This window comes from Xiphophorus hellerii, chromosome 9 (assembly GCF_003331165.1).
Source record: "Xiphophorus hellerii strain 12219 chromosome 9, Xiphophorus_hellerii-4.1, whole genome shotgun sequence".
In the NCBI taxonomy this organism is placed as follows: domain Eukaryota; kingdom Metazoa; phylum Chordata; class Actinopteri; order Cyprinodontiformes; family Poeciliidae; genus Xiphophorus; species Xiphophorus hellerii.
In genome coordinates, this window is record NC_045680.1 from 4022494 (window position 1) to 4049173 (window position 26680).

The 26680-nt window shown below is 36.9% G+C and overlaps 2 protein-coding genes across 4 annotated transcripts in view; both read right to left on the bottom strand.

Moving 5' to 3' along the window:
* Positions 1 to 713: 713 nt before the first annotated feature.
* LOC116726137 (uncharacterized) lies at positions 714 to 14316 on the bottom strand. 3 transcript variants are annotated; one of them, XR_004340551.1, is made up of 11 exons: positions 14215 to 14316; positions 10577 to 12335; positions 8456 to 8561; positions 5574 to 5721; positions 5341 to 5388; positions 4918 to 4995; positions 4445 to 4582; positions 3772 to 3855; positions 3492 to 3542; positions 2902 to 3366; positions 714 to 2475 (listed from the first exon to the last, which is right to left on the bottom strand). XR_004340551.1 is itself a non-coding variant. In XM_032572691.1 (10 exons), exons 2-10 carry the CDS (start codon positions 12126 to 12128, stop codon positions 3256 to 3258), a joined length of 2316 nt encoding a protein of 771 aa, XP_032428582.1. In that variant the 5' UTR covers positions 12129 to 12335; positions 14215 to 14316; the 3' UTR covers positions 714 to 3255. The 3 variants fall into 3 exon arrangements, 2 of the variants coding, with proteins under 2 accessions (XP_032428582.1, XP_032428583.1); XM_032572691.1 differs by having other exon boundaries at positions 714 to 3366; XM_032572692.1 differs by having other exon boundaries at positions 714 to 3366; positions 14236 to 14292.
* Positions 14317 to 15864: 1548 nt separating this feature from the next.
* anos1b (anosmin 1b) overlaps positions 15865 to 26680 on the bottom strand; it is a 47790-nt gene continuing 36974 nt past the window's right edge. Inside the window, exons 7-15 of the mRNA XM_032573109.1 lie at positions 25646 to 25739; positions 24957 to 25188; positions 21929 to 22067; positions 19676 to 19906; positions 19492 to 19586; positions 17956 to 18118; positions 17526 to 17758; positions 16985 to 17128; positions 15865 to 16740 (exon numbers count right to left, since the gene is read on the bottom strand). Coding sequence (XP_032429000.1) covers positions 16988 to 17128; positions 17526 to 17758; positions 17956 to 18118; positions 19492 to 19586; positions 19676 to 19906; positions 21929 to 22067; positions 24957 to 25188; positions 25646 to 25739 — 1328 coding nt within the window. The 3' untranslated portion in view covers positions 15865 to 16740; positions 16985 to 16987. The remainder of the gene's footprint in view (positions 16741 to 16984; positions 17129 to 17525; positions 17759 to 17955; positions 18119 to 19491; positions 19587 to 19675; positions 19907 to 21928; positions 22068 to 24956; positions 25189 to 25645; positions 25740 to 26680) is intronic.

Below are 26680 nucleotides of genomic sequence, written 5' to 3' on the forward strand. Positions count from 1 at the left end.
TAAAACTCAGTGTTTTGGCCTCAAGCCTGTATAAAATGTCCTGGTTCAGCTCTGTGAGGGTGAATGGGGAAAACTTCCAACAAACAGCAGCAAGCAAATCCACCGAATTATGGCTGAAAATGACAAAATTGAAAGCCCTAGGCTGAGTCGATACCCAGATGTTGATCTCATTTCAACCCTGTGGATGCAAGAAAATCCTCAAACTCAAAGCAGAAACTGAGAAAAGGGACAACTCATCCTATCTGATGTCAGAGACAGGTAGATGTCAATAAGAAGAATCTCCCTGATGTCATTTCAGCTAAAGATAGTAGGACACATTTACTCCTGTTTAGGGATCACAAAATATGTTTTCTAAATGCAAAAACAATAAGATGTATATATTTTTACTTCTTTTATATTCAAATGATTACAAACACTAAGATTATTAGGTCCTACAAGATGCAGATGGAGATTGTTATGGCTTTGCATGTGTTTTACGACATCCGAGGAACAACTGTGAATGTATTTTAAGGCAACCTAAAAAAAAAAAAAAGGAAAGTGAAAAACTACTTCCTTGTGTAGCGTCATTGGAAAATTGAAAATAAGCCCACAAATCTCATGAATTCTTGAAAAAAAAGTCAATTCTTTCACTTTCCTATTTTATATCACTGCTCGTGCCTTTTATTCTGAGGATTTCCACTTGACCAACACCTGTTCAGAAAGACAAGAAAAGATTCAACAAATGGTCCAGCATAATTGGACTTTTAATGACAACTATAAAAACAACTGGGAAAAATACAACATTGGGGGGTTTAGCCAAAGCAAGCAAACATTGCAGGAGGTCAGTCAAGATACAACTTGTAAATACACACACAGTTCTGGAAAGAAGCTTAAAATGCGCTCATTCTCGGCATGAATTTCAAACTGATTTTGGTCTTTGAAAGATAAATTTAAACCATTTTTTCATTCATGCTTTAACAATCATTCAAAATGCAACTTCAATAACTTTTTAAAAGTAGATTTGGCTGGACAAGTTTACATTTATCACGGATCTTCTCTAATTTACACATCAAAATTAGACAAACGGGCTTAAGTATACACAAAACCTATTTGGCCGAAATGTCCGTAGTACTTTGCACCTTAACCACAGGCTTTTCGTAGCCAATAAGCTTCTGGGATACATCTGAATGGATTGGAAGAGTTTATTTAAAGGGATTTGTTTCTTTGCACAGGCCTGGAAGCCAGCCATAATCCACAAATTGTTAATATAGCTGAGGTCAGAGCTTTTCAGAGGCTTAGTGTTAGCCATCTTAATTCTTACCACAACTAGTTTTGGTGTCTTCATGGAAACTGGAAGTCATTGACCTGTAGGAACACCAGGTTTCAACTATATGACTCAAACTGTCCCACACAGATGAGAGGGAATTGATTAGGATGTTCATGACTAACCCAAAAATCAAGCCAAACATTAACTGGAAGCTCCTGGATCAGAACCATCTCAACCCAATCTCTACTGAGTTTTATTTTACAAGACTGAGAAGCTGTTGACCAAGAAAAAGAGTTTGCGAACAGTGACCAGCAACACTTTATTTTGACAGACAACAAAGTTACTAACGTTTGAAACAGTCAAGTTAAGGATTTAAACCTAAGATTAAACCAATGGCGGTAAAAATACTAACAACAGGTAATGCCCAACAATTGATGCCAAAAATACAGGATATAGCAGACACGTCATTGCCACAGTCCAGATCTCAGCCCTTTGAAAATGTATGGACTATGCTTTAAACCCGGGTCTCCTTCATAAAAATAACGTAATAAGAAATGTACAAATATCCAGACAGATTTATTCCAGAAGCCTGGTGATGGGTGCAAACATTTAATCACATTTAAGTGATTAAATGTGATTAAATGGGTATTTCTGTATAATTTTGCCCCAAATTCATTCATACAAATATGTGAAAAAATTCAAACTTGCACACCAAAATCTCCTTTTTAAAATAAGAATCATTGGACATTGTTTTGGTCATTCCACAAAAGACAAAGAATGGTTCAAAAATATAATTAAAAACCAAAACTTACTTCCATCCACTCATGCCCATGAGAAATGGATGGGTCTTTCTGACCAGAACTGCTGGTAAACATAACTGCAAAATCCAGCTTTGTTAGTAGAAATTAATCAATGTCGCTGAGGTGAACTTTATTGGTGGGGTAAATGCTTTCCATATCTGTGTGTGACCATGCGCCCTTACGGAGCTCAGTAACCAGGTCAGATGTACAGCTTAAAATGATTTGCAAACCTGCCTAAAAGAATCTTGAACTTGTAAAATGTGCTTAACTTAAATGCTGGAAAATATTTAAAACATTGTATAAATACGTGCCAACAGTAAAAGGAAAAAAAATCTAAGTAATGTGCTCAAAAAACTGGAATTTTATTTGGAAATATATTGCAGTAAAACCAAACAAAAATGTGATCCCAGTTTTGAAGCCATTATCATCCTGTAAGATGGGGAAAAAAAAGAGAACATGATTGGAACATTCAGTTTATATTCCAGACTTCAATTAACAGGCCTGTATCTGTGCAATTTAAAGTCCACAATAACAACATCGACTCTAAACCCTTCAAGTTTTAGGCGAACAGCTGTTCCACTGTATCGCTAATGCTAGATTTTAAAATATGTTATAAAATATGCATATTAACTGAACACATACTAGAGCTGTAAAGTCCAGCACAAAATGAACTGTTAAATTCCGTTTAAAATGGATTTCTGGGAGGCAAGGCCACTCCGTTTTAGGATGAAATGTCCATCCACATGGTACAGGTCGGCGTAACAGTTACTTCAGTCAAAGTGAGTACTTTGTTCTGATCTTTTAGGCCATAAAATCCTCTCAGAGTGGTAAGTGTAAGAAGCAGAATGAACTTACTGTGTAAAGTCCTGAAACAGCACCTCATATTGACACTTCAGGCTTTTTCCAAGGGTCAGTAGGGGGCCACTTCAGTAGCTCTTTGCAAGTTTGCAAAAAAAAAAAAAAAGGAAGGAAGAAAATAATCAGCTTAAATACAGACCGACTTTTCACCTCCCAAAGTCACCAGAAGTCAGCAAAAACTGCTCTGCTTGTCAATTACAGAAGCAGATGGCAGTAAGGACTCCCTGAAAATACAGATGGCCAAGCTGTGTTAGCTTATGTAGCCCGACAGTCAGTCAAAACGTCACGTGAAAGAACAGGACAGGCAGCCTCATATGACCAGCCAAGAACACAGCGGGTGAAGGCAGCCGTTCAGTCGTTGAGACGACAGTCGCAGAGCTCCTTGTAGATTCTCTTTCGGATTTGAGGCATGTTGTTCTGGCTGAACAGTAGCGGCTGCTTCACAGAGAGACGGCGGCAGTACTGGCAGAAAGTAAAGACAAATAGTGCAGGGGAAAATGACCCGTAAATATTAAAGAGGGAACTCAGATAATTTGTCTACTGAACAAAGTAAAGGTGGCAAAACAGAAACAAGAATAACATCTTACCTCAAGGACAAAAACGCCACAGTCGCTGTCATTTTTTTGCTGTGGGATGCCCTGTTAGGACAAGTCAGCAAGGCAAAGACTTAATTTTTTCTGAACTAGCCTTTGTATGCCTCTATAAGTAACTATTTACATGTATGCAGCTGTTCTATCTTTGCTGTGCTAAGCAGACACTAAGTTTTGAATAAATACAAGAAATCTGATTACAATTATCATGTGCAATGTAAATATTTTAGCAGCTTGAACAGATGGAACAATAAATTTAATCAGAGGTCAAGGTTACCTTGATGATGGCGATCTTCCAGCCCTTCTGGAAAGCTGCCTGCTTTTTTTCTCTGGCTTCAGACTGAAGATACTTCATAATGTTCTGAGGACAATATAAACACACAGTTATAGTAGGACAACAAGATTCTTCCACAATTCAGAGACAGACTTTCAATATTACAAGTTAAGGTAAGCGAGTGAATTCATATCTTTACAGAAACACCAAGGCACCATGTGAAGAGCAGCTAATATGCAGTGCTTTACCAAATTATCCACTGCAGGAACCTTTTTTCAAGAAAAAGGTGAAGGGTTTTTGCTACCCTTGTTGTTTCCTCTGCAGGAACTAGGGTCAAATCTAACTACCAGGATAGAAATTGGGTCTGGAAAATGCATTTAAACGGCACAGCAGGGAAAACTTGGTACTTTGGACAAAATTGCTAAAAAAGTTTTTTCCTAACTGTTTTCATGAAGTATGGGCATAATATAATAGTTTGAGGAATTGTTTTTTTTTAATCAAGTCATTTTTTGTCAACAGGTTGCACACTACATTCATTTTTTAAGGATAATTTTGAATAAACTTTCAATGTCTCATTGAAGAAAATGTATGAAACTTAAAAACAAAGATAAAGTTATTTTTTTCTTCACAGAGAGTAAAAATTTCAGATTATATTCTGCAATCAGAATATACTCACATTTGTGGTGTGTCTGAAGACAATGCCTTGGCTGTCGTAGTAGCTGATGGTTTTGGTTGCCATTGTGATTGCGATGAGAGACCAGTGGATTTCTAAATGGATGGGAATCAACAACAACCATTTGGAGAACAAGTCAACCTGAAAAACAAAACATAACAGTTGAGGTTATTAGGGATGCATTACTAAAAGTAAAAGTAAAAGAGAAAACAGAAAACATGGGGGGGGCTGTTCTTTAGTTTGACTCTAGAGAAAGTTTGCAGAGATTATGGTTAATATGTTATTTAGAAATGAAGGTTGGAAGATTATTGCTATATTAATTCCTTACACACTTTAGACTATGGACCTTGTGCAACCAGAATGAAAAAAAAGTCAACATCAATCAAATCCTTATTTCCTGGAGCATCAAAAGATGAAACTCTTACTATGAGACACACATCAAGCTACAACCATTGGGAATGTAATTTCTTCCTTACTTTTTTGGTCCATCTCTTCACACCTTCATAACCTTTGGCAACCAGCTGCTTGTAGAAAAAGCTGTTGAAAAAGTGAACCTAAAAGGTCAAAAGGGAAAGAGAAATAGGTATTAAACATTTGAAAATTTTTAGCTCAGTTCAAGTTTGAAGTAATTTCTGGACTTCTAATGATCCTAGTGATGATACAAGTCCAGTAAGAAGTGGATTCAAAATTTAGAATTTTTTAAATGTTCTGATGTGCCCACAACTCCACCTGCACCCTCCCCCCCAAAATTTTTTTTCATCTAGACAAACTAGATGTTACATCTTAAAATGTTACGTTTTAATACGCCATTTAAATCCCCGAAAAAGACTGTGTACATTTTTGATAGTAACTGCACATATTTTATTTGGAAATGTGCTGGCAGGCCTATACACACTTACCTTCTGCTCTGCTACATCCATAATGAGTTCTCCATACATGTTAATAATCTGAATTTGAGAAATAAAAAAACAGGAGAAAGATATTTTTAAAATACTTGATCAAGCATGTTTAAATCCAGAAGATTTATAAATAATCACGTAAAATATTGAGGAGAATACAGAACAAACAATTGGTTTGCTTGAAAAATAAAAAGCTGACATATAAGACACAAGTATCCACAATCTTTCTTTACCTGATCATTAAGCCAGTTCTGATCCTCCAGGGTGCCAAGGTCCTCCAGCCTCAGATTGTGTTTATTATACGTGACCATGAAGCCTGCAACGGGAGCAGATGCCAGGCCAGCCCTGTATCGACTCATCTCTGCTTTAATGTCCACTTCACTGAAACAGATGAGAAGCAGACACACAAAGAGTTTTTTATTTTGCTTTTTTTTTTGTGACTGGCATTTAAAGCATTACATTTCTGATATACATGAAACACGGTACAACCTTGGAAATTAAACAGAAAAAAATTATTTTACAACGAAAATGATTTGTCTACATACAGAGGCAAAAATAACAGCACTCACAGTCCTCTGCACATATTTATTTAAGTGTTTTACAGTCATGATAAAGGCCAAACCACACAATATAAATAAAACAAATAATACAAAAACTCCATGAACAGCAATTACACTGCAGGACATCAACTGTTTTGCAGCACAAATAAACATAACCTTTTTTTTGAAAGAACACAATGTTTTTTTTCTCCAAAACACAAAATTTATTGTGTTGTAGTTTTATATGTAACTTTTATAGTGTAGTGAAAAGAAGTGTTTCTGTTCATATTAGCCAAAGATTACACAAGTAAACACAATACACAGTGTTTAAAAGAAGGTGGTAATTATAACGGGGGAAAGAATCCAGACCTACATGGTGCTGTGTGAAAAAGTGACTGCCTGCCTTGAAAATGAAAATGGAAGACTTTGAAGTGTCAGGCCAACAAAAGACTCAAGCCAATCATGGCAAATGACAGATTGCAGTTATGTGGCTAAGGATGGCCAAAGCAGTGAGTAGGTTTAGGGATTTTCCATACAGGGATGTAAAAAAGTGTAGGTTTGGATATTTTTCCCCTAGCATTATTTTTTCTGACAAAAGTACAATAATTCAGAAGACCAACATGTTCTCTATTTGGAAAAAAAAACAACCTTACATGTGTGGCAGCCCCGTTGGATTTTGAATGGAAGATTTCCAGCTGATTTTTCTTATGGATTATATCACATTTATTTTGGAACTCTGAGGCCTCAACAGTTCAAGAGTTTCTGCAGGTTTCACCAACTCAAATTTAGGACATATTTTTAAGACCATTATGAGCAGAATTTAAGACTTGTATCCCAACAGAAATGTACAAACTACACCGAGCCAACTGGTGTTAAATTTGCCCTTAAGATACAGATACAAAAAATATATCTAGCTGGCTACACAGCGAGCTGGAAAGAGCATATTAGCAGCAAGTTACCCATAGCCTGATCTGCCTTGAGTCAACATAGCGCAATGAAGATGTCTGAGTGTGACTCAAACTTTTACCTGACAGAAAGGACCAGCGAGAAACAAAAAAATACATACAATATACGAGACTAAATAGAGCTGCCAACATAAACTTTAAGACCTGTTACTAACTTATCAAAGGCCAACTTACTTTTAAACAAATTTAAGACGGTGCGCATATTCCTAAACATACACTGCCTGGCCAAAAAAAAAGTCGCCACCTGGATTTAACTAAGCAAATAGGTACAAGCCTCCTATTGGATAAGTACTGCATAGGCGATTATCTTTCAGCTGGCAACAAGTTATTTAACCCCAGCTGATGCAATGAGTAACTCCTCATTTCTTAAACAACCATGGCAAAAGACACATCCTGTGGTCGTGGAAAAGACGTTAGTCTGTTTAAGAAGGGTCAAATCATTGGCATGCATCAAGCAGAGAAAACATCTAAGGAGATTGCAGAAACTACTAGAATTGGGTTAAGAACTGTCGAACGCATCATTTAAAAACTGGAAGGATGGTGGGGAACCATCGTCTTCCAGGAAGAAATGTGGTCGGAAAAAAATCCTGAATGATCATGATCGGCGATTACTTAAACGTTTGGTCAAATCAAATCGAAGAGAAACAACAGCAGAACTCAGGAGTATGTTTAATTGTGAACGCAAAAGCATTTCCACACGCACAATGCGAAGGGAACTCAAGGGGTTGGGACTGAACAGCTGTGTAGCCGTAAGAAAACCTCTAATCAGTAAGGCTAACCAGAAAACAAGGCTTCAGTTTGCTAGGGAGCATAAAGATTGGACTCTGGAGGAATGGAAGAGGGTCATGTGGTCTGATGAGTCCAGATTTACCCTGTTCCAGAGTGATGGGCGCATCAGGGTAAGAAGAGAGGCAGGTGAAGTGATGCACCCATCATGCCTAGTGCCTACTGTACAAGCCTGTGGGGGCAGTGCTATGATCTGGGGTTGCTGCAGTTGGTCAGGTCTAGGTTCAGCAACATTGTGTGCCCAAAGAATGAGGTCAGCTGACTACCTGAATATACTGAATGACCAGGTTATTCCATCAATGGATTTTGTCTTCCCAAGTGGAACGGCCATATTCCAAGATGACAATGCCAAGATTCATCGGGCTCACATTGTGAAAGAGTGGTTCAGGGAGCATGAGATCTTTTTCACACATGGATTGGCCACCACAGAGTCCAGACCTTAACCCCATTGAGAATCTTTGGGATGTGCTGGAGAAGGCTTTGCGCAGTGGTCAGACTCTCCCATCATCAATACAAGATCTTGGTGAAAGATTAATGCAACACTGGATGGAAATAAATCTTGTGACACTGCAGAAGCTTATTGAAACAATGCCACAGCGAATGCTGTAATCAAAGCTAAAGGCGGTCCAACAAAATATTAGAGAGTGAGACCATTTCTTGGTGGCGACTTTTTTTTTTGGCCAGGCAGTGTATAAACTCGTGAGTTTTTTAACTACAGAAAAATGTGATCAAGAGGAATAAAAATCAGTGATAAATTCAACATTTCTTTTCAATAACAATTAAATTAGCCTCTAGTGTATATGCCTATAAGTGGTTTTTACTAACCTGCTGCTGAGGTCAGAGTTGCTTGTCTTTTTCAGGTGTTCTAGGACATCAGATTCAGCAAGAGGAATGAAGCTGCCATATTTTATGTAGAAGCTCTCCAGAAACTCTAGAAAAACAGAAGTCAAAAGAAGCTTGTTCATATCTGTCAACAGTACAAGTAAACAAAACAATGCTGAGATTTAAAAAAAAAAAACAAGCAAGATGAGGCAAGTTTATTCTGGTAGCACCATTCAGACATGAGACAATACATATTTCTAGACATAAAAAAGGAAAGGAAGAAAAATTAAAGATGAAAACTACATAAAATTCAGGTGAAAGCAAACCAATAATTACTAATAACAGAACAATACAAATGAGATTTAAAGTAGGTGTCTAAATAATGAGTCTAATTAGGATTTTTATATGCAACAACTTTGTTGCTGGAAATTCAGCACAAGTCCGTTGTATTTCTCTTACAATAGCTGCATGTTTCCACTATAAAGCAGCAATAAAAATTTAACAGGTTAGGTTACAAAATGTCTTCACTCTAGCTATGTAAAACAAACAGCTGTGTATCAGAAATTAAGGGAATATGGAAACAGATTTCTTAACTACATATAAGCTGCTGTTTATATCAAGCCTGTATTTATAAGAGCTACACAAGTCAGGTCATAAATATTTTAGGAATGTCATGTAACAGAATACTTTGCATTACATGATGGAGCTAGATAAGGCCACATGAAGAGCAAAGATTGGATTTTAGCCCAGGACTGTGGACACACTTTATGTATTAAATGTATTAAAATGGCCCAACTTGGCACTCAGGCTAAAGAAGCAGAACATACTACTAAGGGACAGGAACTCTTAAGCTTCAAAAAGGGCTCGTCTTTGCAGACATATTGTAAAAATGCGTTATGAGAAAGATCTGTTACAGCACTTCTGTAAAAGGATATGAGTGCCTGCTTCTGGTGGAGCAGTCTGTGAGGATTCATTGATATGAAAGTGTTTCGATTTTTACTTCCGGAGTTGCTAATCTGCAGCAAAACGGTCTACATTTTGCATGGACAGACATTTTGCATTTCCAGGTTACACAAATATTCCATGATAATCTCCAGGTAATCTAGATAAGATTGCAAAATGCATGTGTTATGAGAGCTGGTGTAGCTTTACCATCCTGGGTTTTTTTTTATTTCTCTAGATGCTGCCAGATGAAAAACATAGCGTGTTTTAAAAGAGTGAACCTGAATTTTAGAATTAGTGTCACCTTCAAATTGTGCATATCAAGTAGTTGGGTAAAATCGTAACAATAGTACTTTCTCCAAAATAGATTTTACTTTGGTTTAAAATGGAAAATTAGTGTGTATATAGAGGCCATGATGTCCTCTAAGAGAGAGAGACTGATTCCACTAACATCACTATATTTAGTTCATAAACATTGTCTTGTTTGAATTTCCCTTCTAATGTGTTATTGCTAGAGATGGGCCAAACCATTGGCTGAAGAACATAGTGTAATATTAGTCTTTTCTACAAATTTTGGTCAAATCCTGAAAAATAGACTTTGAACTACTTTCACTTTAAAACTGCATCAATCAACCGCACATTATTTAATGGACTTTTTTGGTTGTTAGTAAAGATTAAACAGTTGGTAGAAATATGCTTTGGCACAACAATCTGGACAGTCTTCAGTTTTTGTTGGAATCAAAACTATTTCCGATATCAGACAGTCCCTCCAGGATCCAGGATTTCGTGGCGCTACTTTAGAAATATTAGCAAGGAATTTAGCGTAATTTTCTTCCTTATTTAACCCCTTTCAAAATCTATTTATAGAAGAAAAAAGATGATGAAAAAAGCAGATTAAATAAACAACAAGTAAGTAAACATCAGTAATGTAGTGGAAAAAATACCGCCACCTGCAATACTGCAGATGGGAGTTAATGATTTAAACCCAGTATTTTTGACCATTTTTGCGGAAATTCAATACGGACTACCTCAAAAAATGCAAGGAGCTGTTGATTTTACAAAAACTGAAGGTACTGATTGTTGAACCTGCAGTTCAAGGTGGAAGTTCCTTCCAATTTTGACAACTTATTTAAAGAAAATTAAGCATATATAACCAACTGAGTACTACAAAGTGTGTTTTACCGTGAATAGCGTCTTTAAGCTGCTCCAGCCTCTCTTGATTCTGAATATCTGTGTCCATCATTTTATCTTCTGCCTGGTCATTTGGCAACATGTCATCCATTTCGTCTGTCACCCAAGAACAAGGATGACAGTACAGTCTGTGGTCTCTTAATGCCCAGCAGTGCTCTAGGCTAACACTTATCGGGTTTAAAGAGGCAAACCCAGTGGAGCTAGACATTTTAACCTCCACTGGTGAGGATGTTAGATCATGGTTTCTTTGTGAGGCAACGTTTCCATTAGGCAAAGGTACTGGTAAAGAAACCTGCTCTATCCCATCATGCGTTTGGTCCACCTGCATCTCAGAGTCCAGGTCTCCAGAAATCTCTGACCTTGTAGCAGATTTCCGTGGGATGGTCAGCACCCCATCGCCAAGTTCTGTCACAATAATGGTGTCCTCCTCCATCTCGTCCTCCGAGTCAGACAAGTGTACCAATTCTCCATTTTCAATAGGGAATTTACCTGAAGTAGAGTTTTTTTGGTGTTCGTGGTCTGTCTGTACATCATGTATCTTCTCTGGTTCTTCCACTAGCACTGACTCAGCTAAGGCACCTGTTCTCGGACTTGTGACATAATCTTTATCTTTGCTGCTTATTTGAATACCTTCCATTTTCTCTTGTTCACTGTCTTGACCTTTGTCAACGCCTCTTCCTCTGCCCCGACCTCTCACCATCACTGCTCCCCTACCTCGACCTCTTCCCATTCCTGCTCCCCTACCTCGACCTCTGGCCACTACCGCTTCCTCATGTACTGGTCCTAAAACCGTTGGATCCACATCCTTTTTATCAACACTTTCCTCATGTATTGCAACAGCAAACCCTGACGGTGCCATCAAGATGTCTTCCATTTTCAGTGCAGCTCCATTTGTTTGAGCAGCACAGTTATTTTTTGGTCCATCTTGTGTAATTGGTGGAGCCGCCTTGGTGGCAGGGCTTTGTGACTTTGTATCAGAGCTCTGCAAATTCCCCAGTCTATCGTCTTCATCTTCTGTTTCCTGTATATTTTCTCCACTTAAATTAATGTTCCTGACTCCTGTCAACTGCAGTGGCTTTCTTGCAGGGGTGTCACCAAAGTCTCTGTTTGCTCCCCTGCCTTTACCTCTACCTCTCCCCTTTCCATTTCCCCTGCCTCTGCCTGGAGTTTCAACATGGTGTCCCCTACTGTTGGGGCCACAACAATCACAGGCCTTAGGAGTCCTTTTCCGGCCTGATCTACGGCCATTGAGTTGGTCCTGAGCAGAGGTTGGTGCGGGTGTGTTGGGGCTGCTGGATGCCGAGCTTGACTTGGTGCTCAATGCTCTTGTTGCGGTAGCAACATGGTGATGAGCCTCAGCAGGAGTCTCAGCAAGGGGCTGTGGTAGTTCTGAAAGGGAAGTTGGGTCTGTGGAGGTTTGGCTTAGGTCCTGTTCTGTAGCACCTCTGGGACACGACACCGAAAGAGGTGCTTTAGAACAAACAGTCAGGTGAGGCGAGGCAGATGGTGTTGTCATTGGGGAATTAGAGCTGCTGTGAACCATGACGTCCGCCTTTGGCTCTTTAACCCCATCCCCAATGCTCTCTCTATGCACTGCTACTGTCTCCTCCCTTTCAGCTTGCTGGCTTACAAATAAAGTGGATTGCTCCACCTTTTACATCTCACTTTCCTCCATACATTAGTGGCAAAATTATTTTGACAACAGGAATCAAGATGAGATGGCTCTCCAGGGTCACAGCAGCACTGTCTCCTAAAAGGAGTGAAATGAAATAAGAAAATAATTAGACAAAAAAAATGATCCAGTTAGCAGTTAAACTCCGTTTTCATGACAGATACACACACATAAACAACACTTGAACAAAATAACACCATTGTGCTCAGATCAGATCACAGATTTTTATAAACACTAATTTATTCCCAATATTTTAGTGACGTCAAAATATACAAGATATTACTTCTATTTGTATAGAACATTTTACCTATTAGGTAAAAGTATATAACATACTATTGATCTCTACCTTAGATAGTTTCACTCCTCTGTGAATTACTAACTGTGACTTTTGTTGCAAAGCCTCATAGCAACACATTCTTTATTGTGAATGCTAGAAAAACCCCTTTTTCTTTTTCTATATAGTGTATTTCCTAGAAAGAACACAACGTTGACATTCTGTGTTTAAAAAATGTTTTGTTTTTTTTTCTCTGGAATTGCGCCACTCATATGGCAGCATGTTGGAGCAGCTATGTTATGTTAGTTCTGATTTGTTCTTTTGTAGGTTTCTGAAAATAACTTTTTGGTTGAGGAGTTGATTTTTTTGGTGATTATTCATTCTGGTTTTGGATGGGCAGAAAGAAAGGATTTTGATCTTACTTTTTTACTTTCAGGCAGCTGTTAATCATGGCAACATTGAGTTGATCAGTTAGCATCTCAGAAGCTCAAATAACACCTGAATTATGACCCCAAAATCCCAGAGGAGTTGAAAAAAAGGCTTCAAGGCTAAAGAGCAAAACCGAAGTGTGGCGAGAAGGAGCAACGTTCAAACCATCTCTACCATCAGTAACAATGGGAAATGATCATATCCACGAATCTGATGTCTCTCTGCCCATCTTCCTCACCATAGAACTGGACAGAGATTTAAGGAAGAACAGCAAAATGTGCATCAAAAGCAAATTAGGTGGATAAGCAATGCTTGCCAACAGCTGATGATGTAATTTAGGACATGTTTTTGTGAAATATCATCTCTGCTGCCTGAAATTTGAGCTGCGAACATATCATGACAGTCATTTGACTGTCAACAGTCTTCAGTCAGAAGGTTCTTCAGATTTGTTGCAAGACTGCCTGCTACTGCAAATCCTTCCTGCCCAGAGCATCACTATCCACGACACTTAGGATAGTTGGATTAAAGTAGCAACGGCAAAAATTTTTTCTTTTAATAAATAAAGAATTTTGAATTTTATTTTCATTGGTCAAGTGTAAAATAATTTATTCGATGTCATAATAACCGAATTTAAAAAAATACATCACTTTATGCCATTTCAATAAATGCACATTCAATAACATTCTGATTTACTGTCTCTTGGTGCAATGGTTATTTCAATGCTAAACTTCACGTTTTAGTGTACAAAAGCAAAACTATGACATAAGAAAAACGTTTGAAATGACAGCTACAATTCGAAAAAAAATATGAGCAAAATAGCAGCGAAATTTCAGTATTTAGTATGTTTGATTCTTGAGCCCACTAGTCTTTAGCATCTCTATGAATGACGGCAGAAAAAACAACTCGTATAAAGAGGATAATTAACACTACCGCCTTAATTAAGATTATCCAACATGTTGCACCAGACGAACGGAGCAAATTCACGTTTATTAAACTGTATCGACTATCAACAAGTTAATTATTGAACTGAAGTGTAACGTTTCACAAAGTTTTGCATAAGTTTTCCCATTTCCCTGAAGCTAGCTGACTCGGCTAGCTGCAGACAAAACACAAAGCGGCAATTTCCTCCATTTTCAGAGGGAAGTGCGAATGCGTATGAACGTGAAGGAGCTACGTCTCCAGATTCGGGGAAGTAAACGTTTGCACAAGTCAAAACCAAAGCATAAATTCAAAATAGACATCGTTAAACACCACCTTGCCTGTAAAAATATCAACCTGGGTTCCGTCTGGCCACGATTTGAAGAAACAATCCGAGCTTTCGTCGCCCCTTCATTGCGTCATGACGTCGGCCTCGTCTCCTCAACTTTACCGACGTCCGGTGTTGTGTCGAAAAACGCCCCCCTCCTAACCTAAATAGCAACAAGCTTTTAGGAAATCTGGTGGAGCTGTGGAGCTGTATATATTCGCAGTAAAATGTAGATTCAAACTTTGTTTCAATTATGTAAATAACAGCTTAATGAAAAAAGGAAACCTGTCTTTAACTGTGAGTTGTGACTGGGTGATTCTAACAGAAAGGATTCATTTTTTGGCACACTTATTTCTTTTTTTAATGATGAATAACTTAACTGAATTTTTATCTTTGTGGTGCTTTAATAATGTCGTGTGCTCAGTGGTTGATAGAAAGCCAGTTTCCAATTCCATGTTTGCGTGAATGTTGAAGTAAACTGTGTTAAAATGTATTTTTATTCAAAAATAAATGTGTTGTTAAAATCAAAAATCTTTCTTTCTTTCTTTATCTATGTAAATGTTTTTAACTCAGCATCTTCTCTGTATGTTACAAAATTTCTCAAGTTTTGGCAGCAGTTTTAAGCTCCTTTAATGACAATTTCATAATTTACCTCAGTACTCTCTCTCTCTACATATATATATATATATATATATATATATATATATATATATATATATATATATATATATATATATATATATATACACTTTAACATTTTATAATTATACTATTATATGAATGTCATCAAAACTAATTCTTCTATAAGAATCTCATACTGCAGAAAAAGTAATGCCAAAATATTCCAGGAGTACTTTGACTCCAGAGGGCGCTGTTCAGACGTTGGGCTCTAACGAAGAGGATTATCTTATACTGACCACCCAGTGGTTTTGAGCAAAACAGAAAACACTGATTGTTGTTTGAATGTGAGGTATTATATAAACACATGTTTTAGCTTTAATTATTCAATTTCAATAACTCTATAATAATATAGAGTAACTCTATAATAATAAATATAAAATAATAATAAAAATGTTGTCATATTTTAATTTTACCATTAAAAAACCTAATACTTACATTGTTTTTTTAAAAAAAATATATAAATATATTAAAATGTCAAAAAATACTTAATGTCTTGTAGGTCCTGTAAAGTAATAACAAAAAAATATACCATTTTAAAATGTATCAAATTTAAAGCAAACCTTTAAATATAAATACTTTTATATACTATATACATCATATTGGAAATAAAACTCTACCATTGCTGGACTCATGAATATTACTCAGCAATGTCAGCGAAAACTACTCACATTGTACTACATCACTGACTGAAAACATATAGCTTTGCAGTGCAGAGTTAAAGACTGTGGGAAGTCATGTAAACATATTCATTTTATCACATTTAGATAATTATGTTATCTGAAATAAAACTGAGATGTTCATATAAACTGGTTACTCAAATGAAATAATATCTACACTTTCTAAATGATTTCGTTTCTCAGCTTCAGTTTCCTTTTGTTTGGGTGAGAATTTTGTTGTTTTCATATTGTGACCTATAGTGGTCTATATTTTGTCTTATCTATACAAAATATATCAACTAGTAGTCACCACAACAGATATTGAGTGTTGATGAATTTTAATTACAAAACAAACTAGACAAGAAAACAATAAATAAGACTCGGTCAAAAAGTAAAGGAATAACAAGCAAATTCTGAATATTTGAACGTTAACAAGGGAAAAATATTAACATGGTAATTACAGGTTGAATGACGTTGGCTGTTCCCTGACTTTTCAAAAAATATAACTTTTGCGGCAAAATGTATAAAAGGAATAAAAAAGTTTAAAAAAATAAAATAAGATAAAATATTTGAGCTTGCATTGAGATATTTCCAAACAAAAGATGATGCTGTTGCTATACATTGCTATTTTTACATAAAGTCAGTGCTATATTTTTCTCTACTAACAGGATAAAAAAACTATAAGGAAACAAAGTTTATTTACAAGTTCTTGTGACTTGAATGATGTAAGGTTGTCATAGTTATCAGTCTAATATAAACACCAGACAAAAGCAGATATATGTTACATTGCAAGGAAACATTTTAAAAAGCTGTATTAATAATAAAAAAATAATAATACATAAATTTTATGCTGGAAAAGAGAACCGGTAGGTCCTGTAAAAAATTGGCTCCACATACAGGTACAGTGAGTTTATTTTTCTTCCCAAAAAACTGAAAAACCCACCAAAAGATTAAGGTAATTTCTGTGTTTAGATTAAGTTCAAACTCTTAATCTTTATTATGTTTGGCATTAGTTTAAAGTGAAAGACAGTTGAAGGCAGGAAATACATTTTATGTGAATTATTTATTACTTATAAAACATGTTTTGGACATGCTTTCTGCAGTCAAGATCCGGTGGTATGAGTAAGAAGGTAGAAGAGTGGATGTTGGAAAACGTGACCATGGTGTAGCAGACAGTAGCCGATTTGTGGATGTCACCTAAAGAAATTAGATTACATGTTAAAAAGCAACACATTCTTGACACACCCAGAATCAACACATGAAACATTAGGTATTATCAATTTCTAAAGCACTTTCACTACCGAAAACAACACTATCAAAATAAAATTGGAGAAAACAGACAAAAATTGCATCTGCAGTAGACCCAATGTCACCCACAATGTGCATAATAATAAAAAATACACATGAATCTACCTGTTGCTCAAAGAAGAAATGCTACTACCTATCAAAGTGTGGTGTTAATTGTTGGAGTGTGTATGGTCTTTGAGACAGCAGCTCCAGTCCTGCCACCTGCAGTTAGCACCTGGAGCTGCACCCGGTACATGCTGTCAGCCTGGAGGCCATCAATAGTGATGAAGCGTTCAGACTGTGTGGAGTAAAACAAAAAATACTCAATAGATACTGAAGTTTAATGCATAAAAAACAGCATAACATGCTAAAGGTAAATCTTGGATATAGAGATATCATCAACCTTACTTAACCTCATGTTAATGTACATTTCCCAACTTGTATTTATTTCTTATTTCTTCTGAATAGAACAACTGGTTGGTTACATTAAATCAGGGCTGAAAACATTATTTGTTCACTTCAGCTTTTGACAAATGAACTGTTTGAAACATTTGTTTCTTCACACTTTATCTTTTTATGTAATGCTTTTGTGCTTATAATTTGCTATCTTTCTTATGTTTTTCCTTTGATGTCTTGTAAAATACTTTAGATTATGAATGTTTTTATATAAATAAGCTCGTCTTTCCTTGCCTTACCGGTGCAATTGTTTGTGTCTGGGAGATAAGGGCATCTTCATGTCTTCCTGTTGTGGGACTGAGCTCAGATTGTAGACTCCATGTAAACTGGAAGCCCTCAACAGCTGCTGAGTCCATTGCATGATGTGACATCCTCCACTGAAACGTTGTGAGCAAGCTTCCATTGACTTGTTGAAAGTCTGCAGTCAGCCGTTCTGGACGCAGTACCACCTTTCTCCCTGCCAGAGGGCGCTCTGATACAAAAAAGAAGGTAACATTTCTTCAGTTTATCTTCATGACACTGGTTTAATTAGTTCTCACCAATAGAAGAATTATCACAAAGATTTAATATATACTGATTTTTAATATCGTCTCCACGTTTAACTCTTGATTACGTAGTTCAACCATAAAATAAAAGATCAGTGGTACATCTGTGCTCAGCGTTTCTTACCCTCTCTGTTGCAAGGCAAAGCTTTGTCTCCTCTGACCCTGATGGACGAGCAAATTGGGGTTGTTACCCAAGCAACAGCCTCTACCCCTGGATCATCCACCATTGCCACTGAGACCCTGTACTTGCATGAAAATTGCAGACCTTTGATAGTGTGATGAGTACCCTGCAAAAAAAAATGGAGAAGAACGTCATTAAAAAAATCATCATTGTTAAATAAGTATCAACAACTTTTATTAAAACTCATTTCCCAAAGGTACTTGAAATCCTGCCTATCTTCGCTACTTATTGTCTCAGCACCTGTCTATTGCAAAGCACATGTTCACTCCAATATAAAATAAACACTTTTGACACCCTCTGGCAACTTCACATGGCAACAAATGTTGTAACTGTTTAAGAAATCCTGGAATTTTGTTCTGTAAACTCAGCAAATTGCACACAGCAGTTTTATATGACATGTCTTGGATGAAATGTTACGCCTCTGGCTCAACGTTGGCTCAATGGAGGGAGTCTAGTTTTGAGCAAAAAAGAACAACCAACATACTTTATAACAGCTTATAAGACTTGTGAAGTTTAACGCTTAGACTGCCTTGCAAAGACATACATACTGAACTGTTCCACAGTTTTTCATGGTTCAACACAAAACCCCATTGTATTTTATTGGAATTCTACATAGTAAAGCAACATAAAGTAGCACAACATTGTAAGGTAGAATGAAATGTTAGAGAACATAAGTGAATAAAAATCTTCACGAAGACCAAGTAATAATAGCTTTGAATATCTCGCAGAAAACTTTTCAATTCATTTTCTGAAAGTACAGCATAACTTGGCATATTATAACTCTGGAGAAGCTACAGGACAGCTATTCATCACAAACTTTATTCTTTTGAAAGAGTGTAAAGAAGAAAGTCATTGTTGAAAGAAAGCCATAGAAAACCCATGTGTAGTTTGCCACAAGCCATGCAGGGGTCATGGCAAAAATATGAAAGAAGGTGGTCGGGTCTGATTGGACCAAAACTAGATTTTTTGGCAAACATGCAAAATACTGTGTGGTGGAAAACTAACATAACGCATTCCTCTAAACACATAATTCCCACAGCGGCAGTGGTGGCATGCAGCAGGGTGCTATGCATACAGTTAGAGCTATAATTCAATTATATGTGTTAAAATGTCTAAAGTCCAGATCTAAATTCAATTGAGAATCTGTGGCACACATAAACGGTGATGGTTATCAAAAGCCTTCTATTATTTTCCTTCTACTTCATCATTATGTGCTACTTAGTGTTGGTCTATAATCTGGAATTGTAATAAAATTTATTGGGGTTTGTTGGTATAACAAACCTCAATGTAATGCCAGCAACTTCAATAATTCTGCACACATTTTTCTGTTTTATTACAGTGAAAAGCCTTTTGTTTTGCTACTTTAAAACCCCATTGCTTTACCCAGCAACAAGAAGTCAAAGCATATGATAGAGGCAGGATTTGTAAAGCAAAAATAACAAAAATCTATACACCACTTTATGCAGAAACAATGTATACCTCCACTGTTGTTGTTCTGTCTGCGCTTGTGACATTTGTAGTGCAGGTATGTGGATGCCACCTGAGAATGTAAGGACCTCTGTGTCTCTGCCTTGCTGCAGTATAGAAAAAAGTATATAAAGATATGGATTCTCAGTTCAAACCAAGGTAAATTCTGCCAGTTCACCGTTTCACACCGACTCACCATGATGAGACCACTTCCAGAACACCTTCACCTGCAGCTGATTGTGGTGAAAATGAGGGGCAGCGACCTCCAGCCGCAAATTTTCAGAGGGGTTTGGAAGCATACCCACGTGAGCCAGATGGGAATACTCAGGAGGTTTATGAGCGGAAGGTGAGGAGGACGCTTGAGAGGGAGAGGAGGGCAGGGATGAGGATGACGAGGATGAGGGGAGCTCGTTGGAGAAATCTTCACCTTGGAAATAGTGGAAATAGTTTTTACAGTTTCAGTTTGCTGAACTGAACATAAACCCACTTAACTTAATGCAGATGTTTACATATACTTTATAACAGACGCATAACCTTAATTTTGTCTTTTCAAATTAAATCAGACCAAAGTTTTTCTCTTTGGAGGTCAGTTATGGTGACTAAATTATTTTTATTAGCAAAATGTCAGAATAATGAGAGGAAAAAAACTATTTATTACTTTCTTCAAAAACAATTGGAGAAAGTACGAATGAAAAAAAATACAGAATACCATAAAGAAATAAAATGTTGGCTTTCAAAGTATGAAACCTGCTAAACAGCACATGGAATTTATAAGAGATTTATTATAGAAACAGAACAAAACTGTAAAAGGAAAGCAGTTTCATTACACCTTCTGTTAATCTAGCAATACTAATTGGCTTTAAGTGACCCTCATTAGCACTGAGTATTAGGCACTTACATTCAGTGTATCTGTTGTAAACACAACTGGGTTATAAATAGCAGTAGGTTCCATGTAAAAATGTTGGTATGTGATTTGATAATTAAGTTGCAGCTGGCTTTAACTCTCAGCTGGGCTGACCAACAGGTCAACAATAAACTGTTGCTGTTGCTTGGACCATCGTAAAGTTTGGCTAATTTTCCCTGCACTCCATGTTTCTGTGCAGTTCAACACTGCAGCTGCCTGAACAAAGAACATGCTGACAGTCAGCAAAACGCAGCAGCTCTGAACTAACAGGAAAATCATTAATTCAATAATGCATACCTTGGCAAACTAGTGAGTTCAGGGGACTGCCTTAAATCATAAGTATGCTGATGTCATGACAGGTTAAACATATGTTCAAATAAAGTATGTGATAATTGTAATTTGGGTTACATGTCTGGTTATGATGGGGATGCTTATAGGTGAAGGTATGTGAAAAAAAACATACACAAAACCTTTTCATTAGTTACCATTCACACTTTTACATTTGAGGAGGAAATGTATTTATTGTGTTTTACAAAAGTATTCTCAATACAAGCGCATGGTTTGATCTAAACCAACATTGAAACCATTGAAAGAGCCATTTTACCCCCAGTCCAGCTAATATAAACCTATTTAGAGTTCCAAGTGTTACCCAGCCTTTGGATCAATAAACAAATTTGTAAATTTGTAAAAAAAAAAAATACCACTACAACTTAAAAGCTATTGTTATTATTTTTTAAAATAAAGAAAAATATAAAACCTTTTAGAAAATGTTCCATCATCTGACCAGACAGATTGTTGTGTTAAGCTGAAGGAATGCTAATACTTAATTTATTGGCACCATTCAGTAAAGGAAAGGTGCAAATTATTTATAGAGGGCATGACCAATAGCTGTCCTGCCAACAGATTACCCCACCTGAGCTGTGCACATCTGCAGTAGCCATGGTACTTTTGGTTGTGTCTCTTTGTAGTGCTCTCCTTGTCTGAGCTGTTAATTTAAGTGGCCGTAACTTAGTCAGTTTTCAGTTGAGCCATATTCCTTTCATTTCAGACGATTGTTTTGTGAGGTGTTCAAAACTGGAATTATCTTTTTAGAACCTAACCCTTTAAATATCGCTACAATTTTCTCTGTCTTGTCTGTGTTCCTTTAAGATGCTATTTGTTCTGTCATAAACACACCAGGCCTTCAAAAGGTAGTTCGATACATAAAACAATTAAATCACACACAGGTGTATATATACAACTGCTGAAGACAATTGTCTGAACTGCCTTTTATTTAAAAGTATCAGAGTAATGGATGTCCATTACAAATGCAAGTCACACCATTTATGTTTTGATTTGTTCAAAAAACTGTGAAATTTGTACCTTCTTTCTTATATCTCACAATAATGTACAAATTTGTGTTGTTCTATCAGTAAAACCCCAGAAGATACAGTGATGTGTGTAGGTCATAGGACATATTGTGGAAACGTTCAAGAAATCTGAGTAAAAATGATCTTCTTGACTGCTAAGTCCCAGTTTGAGGGAAAGTTAATTACTTTTCTTTACCTTCATGAATGATAGTTGTGAAAAAAAGTTGAGCTCTGTGACTCTTCAGCCTCTTTTGTCCCCAGTAGGCCACCGTCTGGACAGACAGGACATAGGGAGTGGCAGGCAGTAGTCCCTGCAGCCACAGCTCGGTTTGTGCCTGTAACATATTGAAACAAGAAAACGCAACTTAAAGAAACAGGTTTTTTTGGGGGGGGGGGATCTGTCGTCGAGACCAGACCTCCAGCACCTCCTTGCCAATAACAACACTGTTATTATCATTCTGAGAATTGTCTGGCTTATTTGTGAGCAACAGGCCAAATCTGTTCTGTATTAGCTTGCTGTTTGACTGACAGCTAATTAACAGGCTTTTAGTCATTAATCGTAATTTTTCTGTGCGTATCTGATCGAGTCACAACAAAGAGATGCTTGAGGACAAGTTTGAGTGTTTTTATATGTGTGTTAACATGGGAGAGAGAGAGAAGCATGAAAATAAGTCAAAAGCAGAAACATTTCACTACACTCAAGATAGACAAAACATATGGCTTGTCCAGCTGCAAATGTGAATGCGCATGAATTGTAAAATTAAGCAGCAAAAGCCAAGATTTCTGTTTCAGCCCATAATCTCAATGGACATTATACAAGAAATATGTTAAAAGCTTAGACAGACTTTTTTTTTTCATTGCCACATGTAATCATTACATGTTAAGTCCCCTGTTTAAATATTACATTTAAAACCAAATTTCCCTCCAGTTCTGCAGAAATTCCAAAAATTAAAGCAAAAAATATATATATCAAATATGTTTTCAAGTTTGCAACACATCTTATACAAGGAAGAGGTGGTTTTTGTGTTTCCTACCTGTTGTGATGCTGTTGTTTGTGTGTGTCTACAAGCTGCTGTGAGAAGGAAATACTAGTTAGGGGGTCCCATTTAAATTCCAGACTTCCCAGCCATGCAGAACAGAAGACCAGACTGCAGATAAATGGCTCCACCAGGCAGAGTCTGGGTTCCCTATTTCTACTTAGAGCAACTGGGTCCATATGAGCATGTCTGCAGGCAACCTCTATATTTTAGGGGTAAATTTAGAGGAAATGTTATATTCACCCTCTCATTCAGCTATTCGGACTCATGAAGCAGTGGAATCTCTTCCATTTTTTGTTACTTTTAATGATTTTCCATTGTTGTACCCATGAGAAGAACAATAAATATCAATTTCTTCAAAAATATGACAAATTAAATATTATTATTATTGAATAATAATAATATATTATTCAATAATAATTTATATTATTATTGAATGATATTATTCTATCATTCAATAATGGGTTAGTTCTTTTATATTTACTTTTTCATATGTATCAAGAGCATTATTTGTGCAGTGGCATGCAGTTTTAACTGCAGTGGCATGCAGGCATAATTAAAGCTACCTCAAAGCTGTGTGTTGATGATGATTAAAAGCATTTTGGTGCTGGGTTTAACTGCACTGCAAACCTATTGCATCACAATCACACCTACAGGACAGTCAGGACAGTCAGGTGTGATAGGTCTATCTTAAATAGAGCTGCTTTGTATTTACACTTGGAAATACTGAATTAATTTTTTTTGTTTTTTGCAAAACAACTACATCAGCGTCTTGGTCTCGTCCCTGTTATAACAGGAAATTGCTATAAAACCTCCACAGATCAAATCTTAAATTTTAAAGCTGTAATAGTAATGAAAGACCATAGTAAATGATACAGTCAACACCAATGGCCTCATCTTGACTGAATGGCACACAGTCAGTGCATTTTAGATGCTTTGAAAAGCAGTCAGGCCTGATTGAAGGCCTGTCCTGACAGATGTGCATGTTGTCAGAGAAACTTTAACAGAGTCCCCAAAGTTCATCATGACTTTCATTGAATCAACGAAGAACTGAAACACAAAATCCATCAAAGCTTCAGTACATATAAAACAACTCTCAGGGTAAAAATATAAAAGTAATTTATGCATTTTGGACTACTCACAAAACACCAAGCAAAACATGCAAAGGCTAAAATATCAAGAAATTTAATTTTGATCAACATTATCAGGAGCAGGTTTTGTCCTAGATGCCTCATCGCTACTCTTTATTTAAATCTACATCCTGTGTGAAGACCATCCATCCATCCATCCATCCATCCATCCATCCATCCATCCATCCATCCATCCATCCATCCATCCATCCATCCATCCATCCATCCATCCATCCATCCATCCATCCATCCATCCATCCATCCATCCATCCATCCATCCATCCATCCATCCATCACCCTGTGCAGGGCAGCTGCTCAATGAGGACACTGATGCTGTTATAATCCTGACATTACTGTCATAATATTGTTACTTTGAAAGATGCACCTGCACAGAACTTTGGTGCATGTGAAGTGTTTAGAGAACCTGCTCTGCACAGCAGCTGCCTACTAACGCAGTATGAGGAGGTATTTCTATGTGTGTGAGTAGATTTAAAGAGCCAGTAAAACTCCTCAGGTGCAGCTATAAATCCTATGGATGTAGGGTATGTGTGTTTTGCACTCCAGACAGTACGAGGGATATAAGAACAACAATGCTTTTATTACATTCATTTTATTAATCAGGGCAAAGTATTAGGCAATTCAGCAACCAATCGGGAAAAAAAAAAATTGACACTTTTCTACATAGGAAAATAGGGGTATTTCCTGTATAAACAGTGGCTTTCTTACTTATGTGGGTTAATTTGGAAGAAACTACTTGTGTTAAAATAATAGCATACACTGAAAAAAGAAAATTATCCAATTTAAATATATTGCGTTAGCTTGTTATGAGTAATCAAATTAAGTGTATATTAAGTTGTTTATTAAGTCGTCGTGTAAAAATAGTACATTTGAACAAACTTAATTTGACTACATGTAACAAATAAATGTAATTGTTTAAAGCTGCAGCTCCATTCTCTTATTTCAGTGTATCATAATATCCCAAACATACTAATGGGGAAATCAGCAGAAAAATCAATATTCTTTTTTTAGCATAATGTAATTAAGTAAATGCTCTTACCCCACGAGTCAGGGCGCTGCTGCTCTCCTTTTTAGCCTGTTCATGTAAGCGCACCGATTGCATGTGCTTGCTGATGTGCTCTGGGTGCGGTTGTGCTTGAACAGTGTGTTTATGAGCTGTGCGTGCGTGTCGGGACATCCAGGTAATTCTGTAGTTGTGAACAGGCAGGTCTCCCTCTCTGGGGGGCTCCCAGCGTAATAGCACCGCCACTGAGGGCCTACTTCCTGTTAACCTGCAGAAGGAAAGCTGCAAGTCAAACATCATGAGAGAAACCAATTCATGATAAATAAAGCAGCAGGAATTGCCTGGGAGTCAGATGCGGATGTAGAAGTGGGAGTAACACAGTTTCAGGGTTGTGTTTACCAACCCAATTTACTTTTAGCATGTATGCTAACGGCGCCACACATGGCATCATGTTGAGTAAAAGCTACAATTTAAGTCATCACCTCTGTTATTAAATGCTGATTCAAGATGCGGCCTGAACTCAGTGTGACCTTTTTTCATAACATTAAAATGAAAATGACATCAGAGTGTGTAATTGAGCAAAGATGAACTATAATTTACTTGCAGAAACAAGCACTATTAATCCTCCTGAACACAGTTTATGGATTATTGACCAATCTGCACTACTTAAAAAGTACTATTTTAACCTATCCAGTAATCTAGGATCTTTTGATATTTTCACATACCTTTCTGTGAACTCAGGTGTTAGCTGTAAATCTGCCCATTTTAGAGTCTGATTGCTAACTTTGATGTTTGTTGGAGGCTCAGGAGGGGATGGGTCTACAAACAAAGACAGAATGAGAAAGACAGAAAACAGAGAAACTTGAAAACATGTCAGCATCCTCATTGGCATCAGTAAACAAGATTTTTTATTGGTCATCCTAAAGAAAACAAAATTTAAGAAATACTTAGCAAAACCATTAATAATCCACAATTACTGACATGTAATATTTGATATAAAATAAATGTGAATGAAATGTGAAATGTATGCTTGTGTAAATGTGTGAGATGAAACTATTTCAAAGGGGGAAGACAAGACAAAATACCATTCAAATAAAACAGGTGTACTGCTGAGTTTGATAAGTCAGAAAACAACTACAAGTAAACTACTACCAACCGAGAAACAATTAAAAAGTTAAAACAGCTGTGATAAGCAAGAGTTTATCTTTCTACCTTGTCTAGAGATGAAGATGTTGAAGCTGAAGTGACACTACAGTATTTTATACCCAATTTTACCCCTTATTTCTTGTAGGGAAAAGTCAGCAGTCTGTAGGATACAAAATCTGTTAGTGTGAGGAGGGGTAAAGATGGGAGTCTGTAAGTGCGTGAAGGAAGCAGACCCAACCAGATTTCAATCTCAGTCAAATTAACATGATTGAATTCATGTCAGCATGTGTGTCAAATTTTGGAGCCGTTTTCAAGACCATGCTGTTTTAAACAGACCAACATTACCATTATAACACCACCCATTATGGAGAAGGATATATCAAGATTCAGGAAAAGCATTTTTTTGGTTGGATAATTTAGTAATAATTTAGTTTCTTTCAAAAAAAATAATGACCATTGTACACTTATTATCTTTTGTAAGATGGCTGTGTTGGCTCAAGTGGCCTTTATTTGAAAATAGTCTGACAGGAAAGAGAGTAACGAGAGAGGGGGAAGGAATGCGGCAAATGTCGCCAGACCGGTAATCGAACCTGTGACTACTGCCATGACGACTG

Coding starts and splice junctions, on each gene's coding strand:
- LOC116726137 (XM_032572691.1), bottom strand. CDS start 12,128: ATGGTTCACAGCAGCTCTAATTCCCCAATGACAACACCATCTGCCTCG. Junction 5,389..5,573: donor AGAACTGGCTTAATGATCAG/GTAAAGAAAGAT, acceptor TCTCAAATTCAG/ATTATTAACATGTATGGAGA. Junction 3,856..4,444: donor TCTTCAGACACACCACAAAT/GTGAGTATATTC, acceptor TATTGTCCTCAG/AACATTATGAAGTATCTTCA.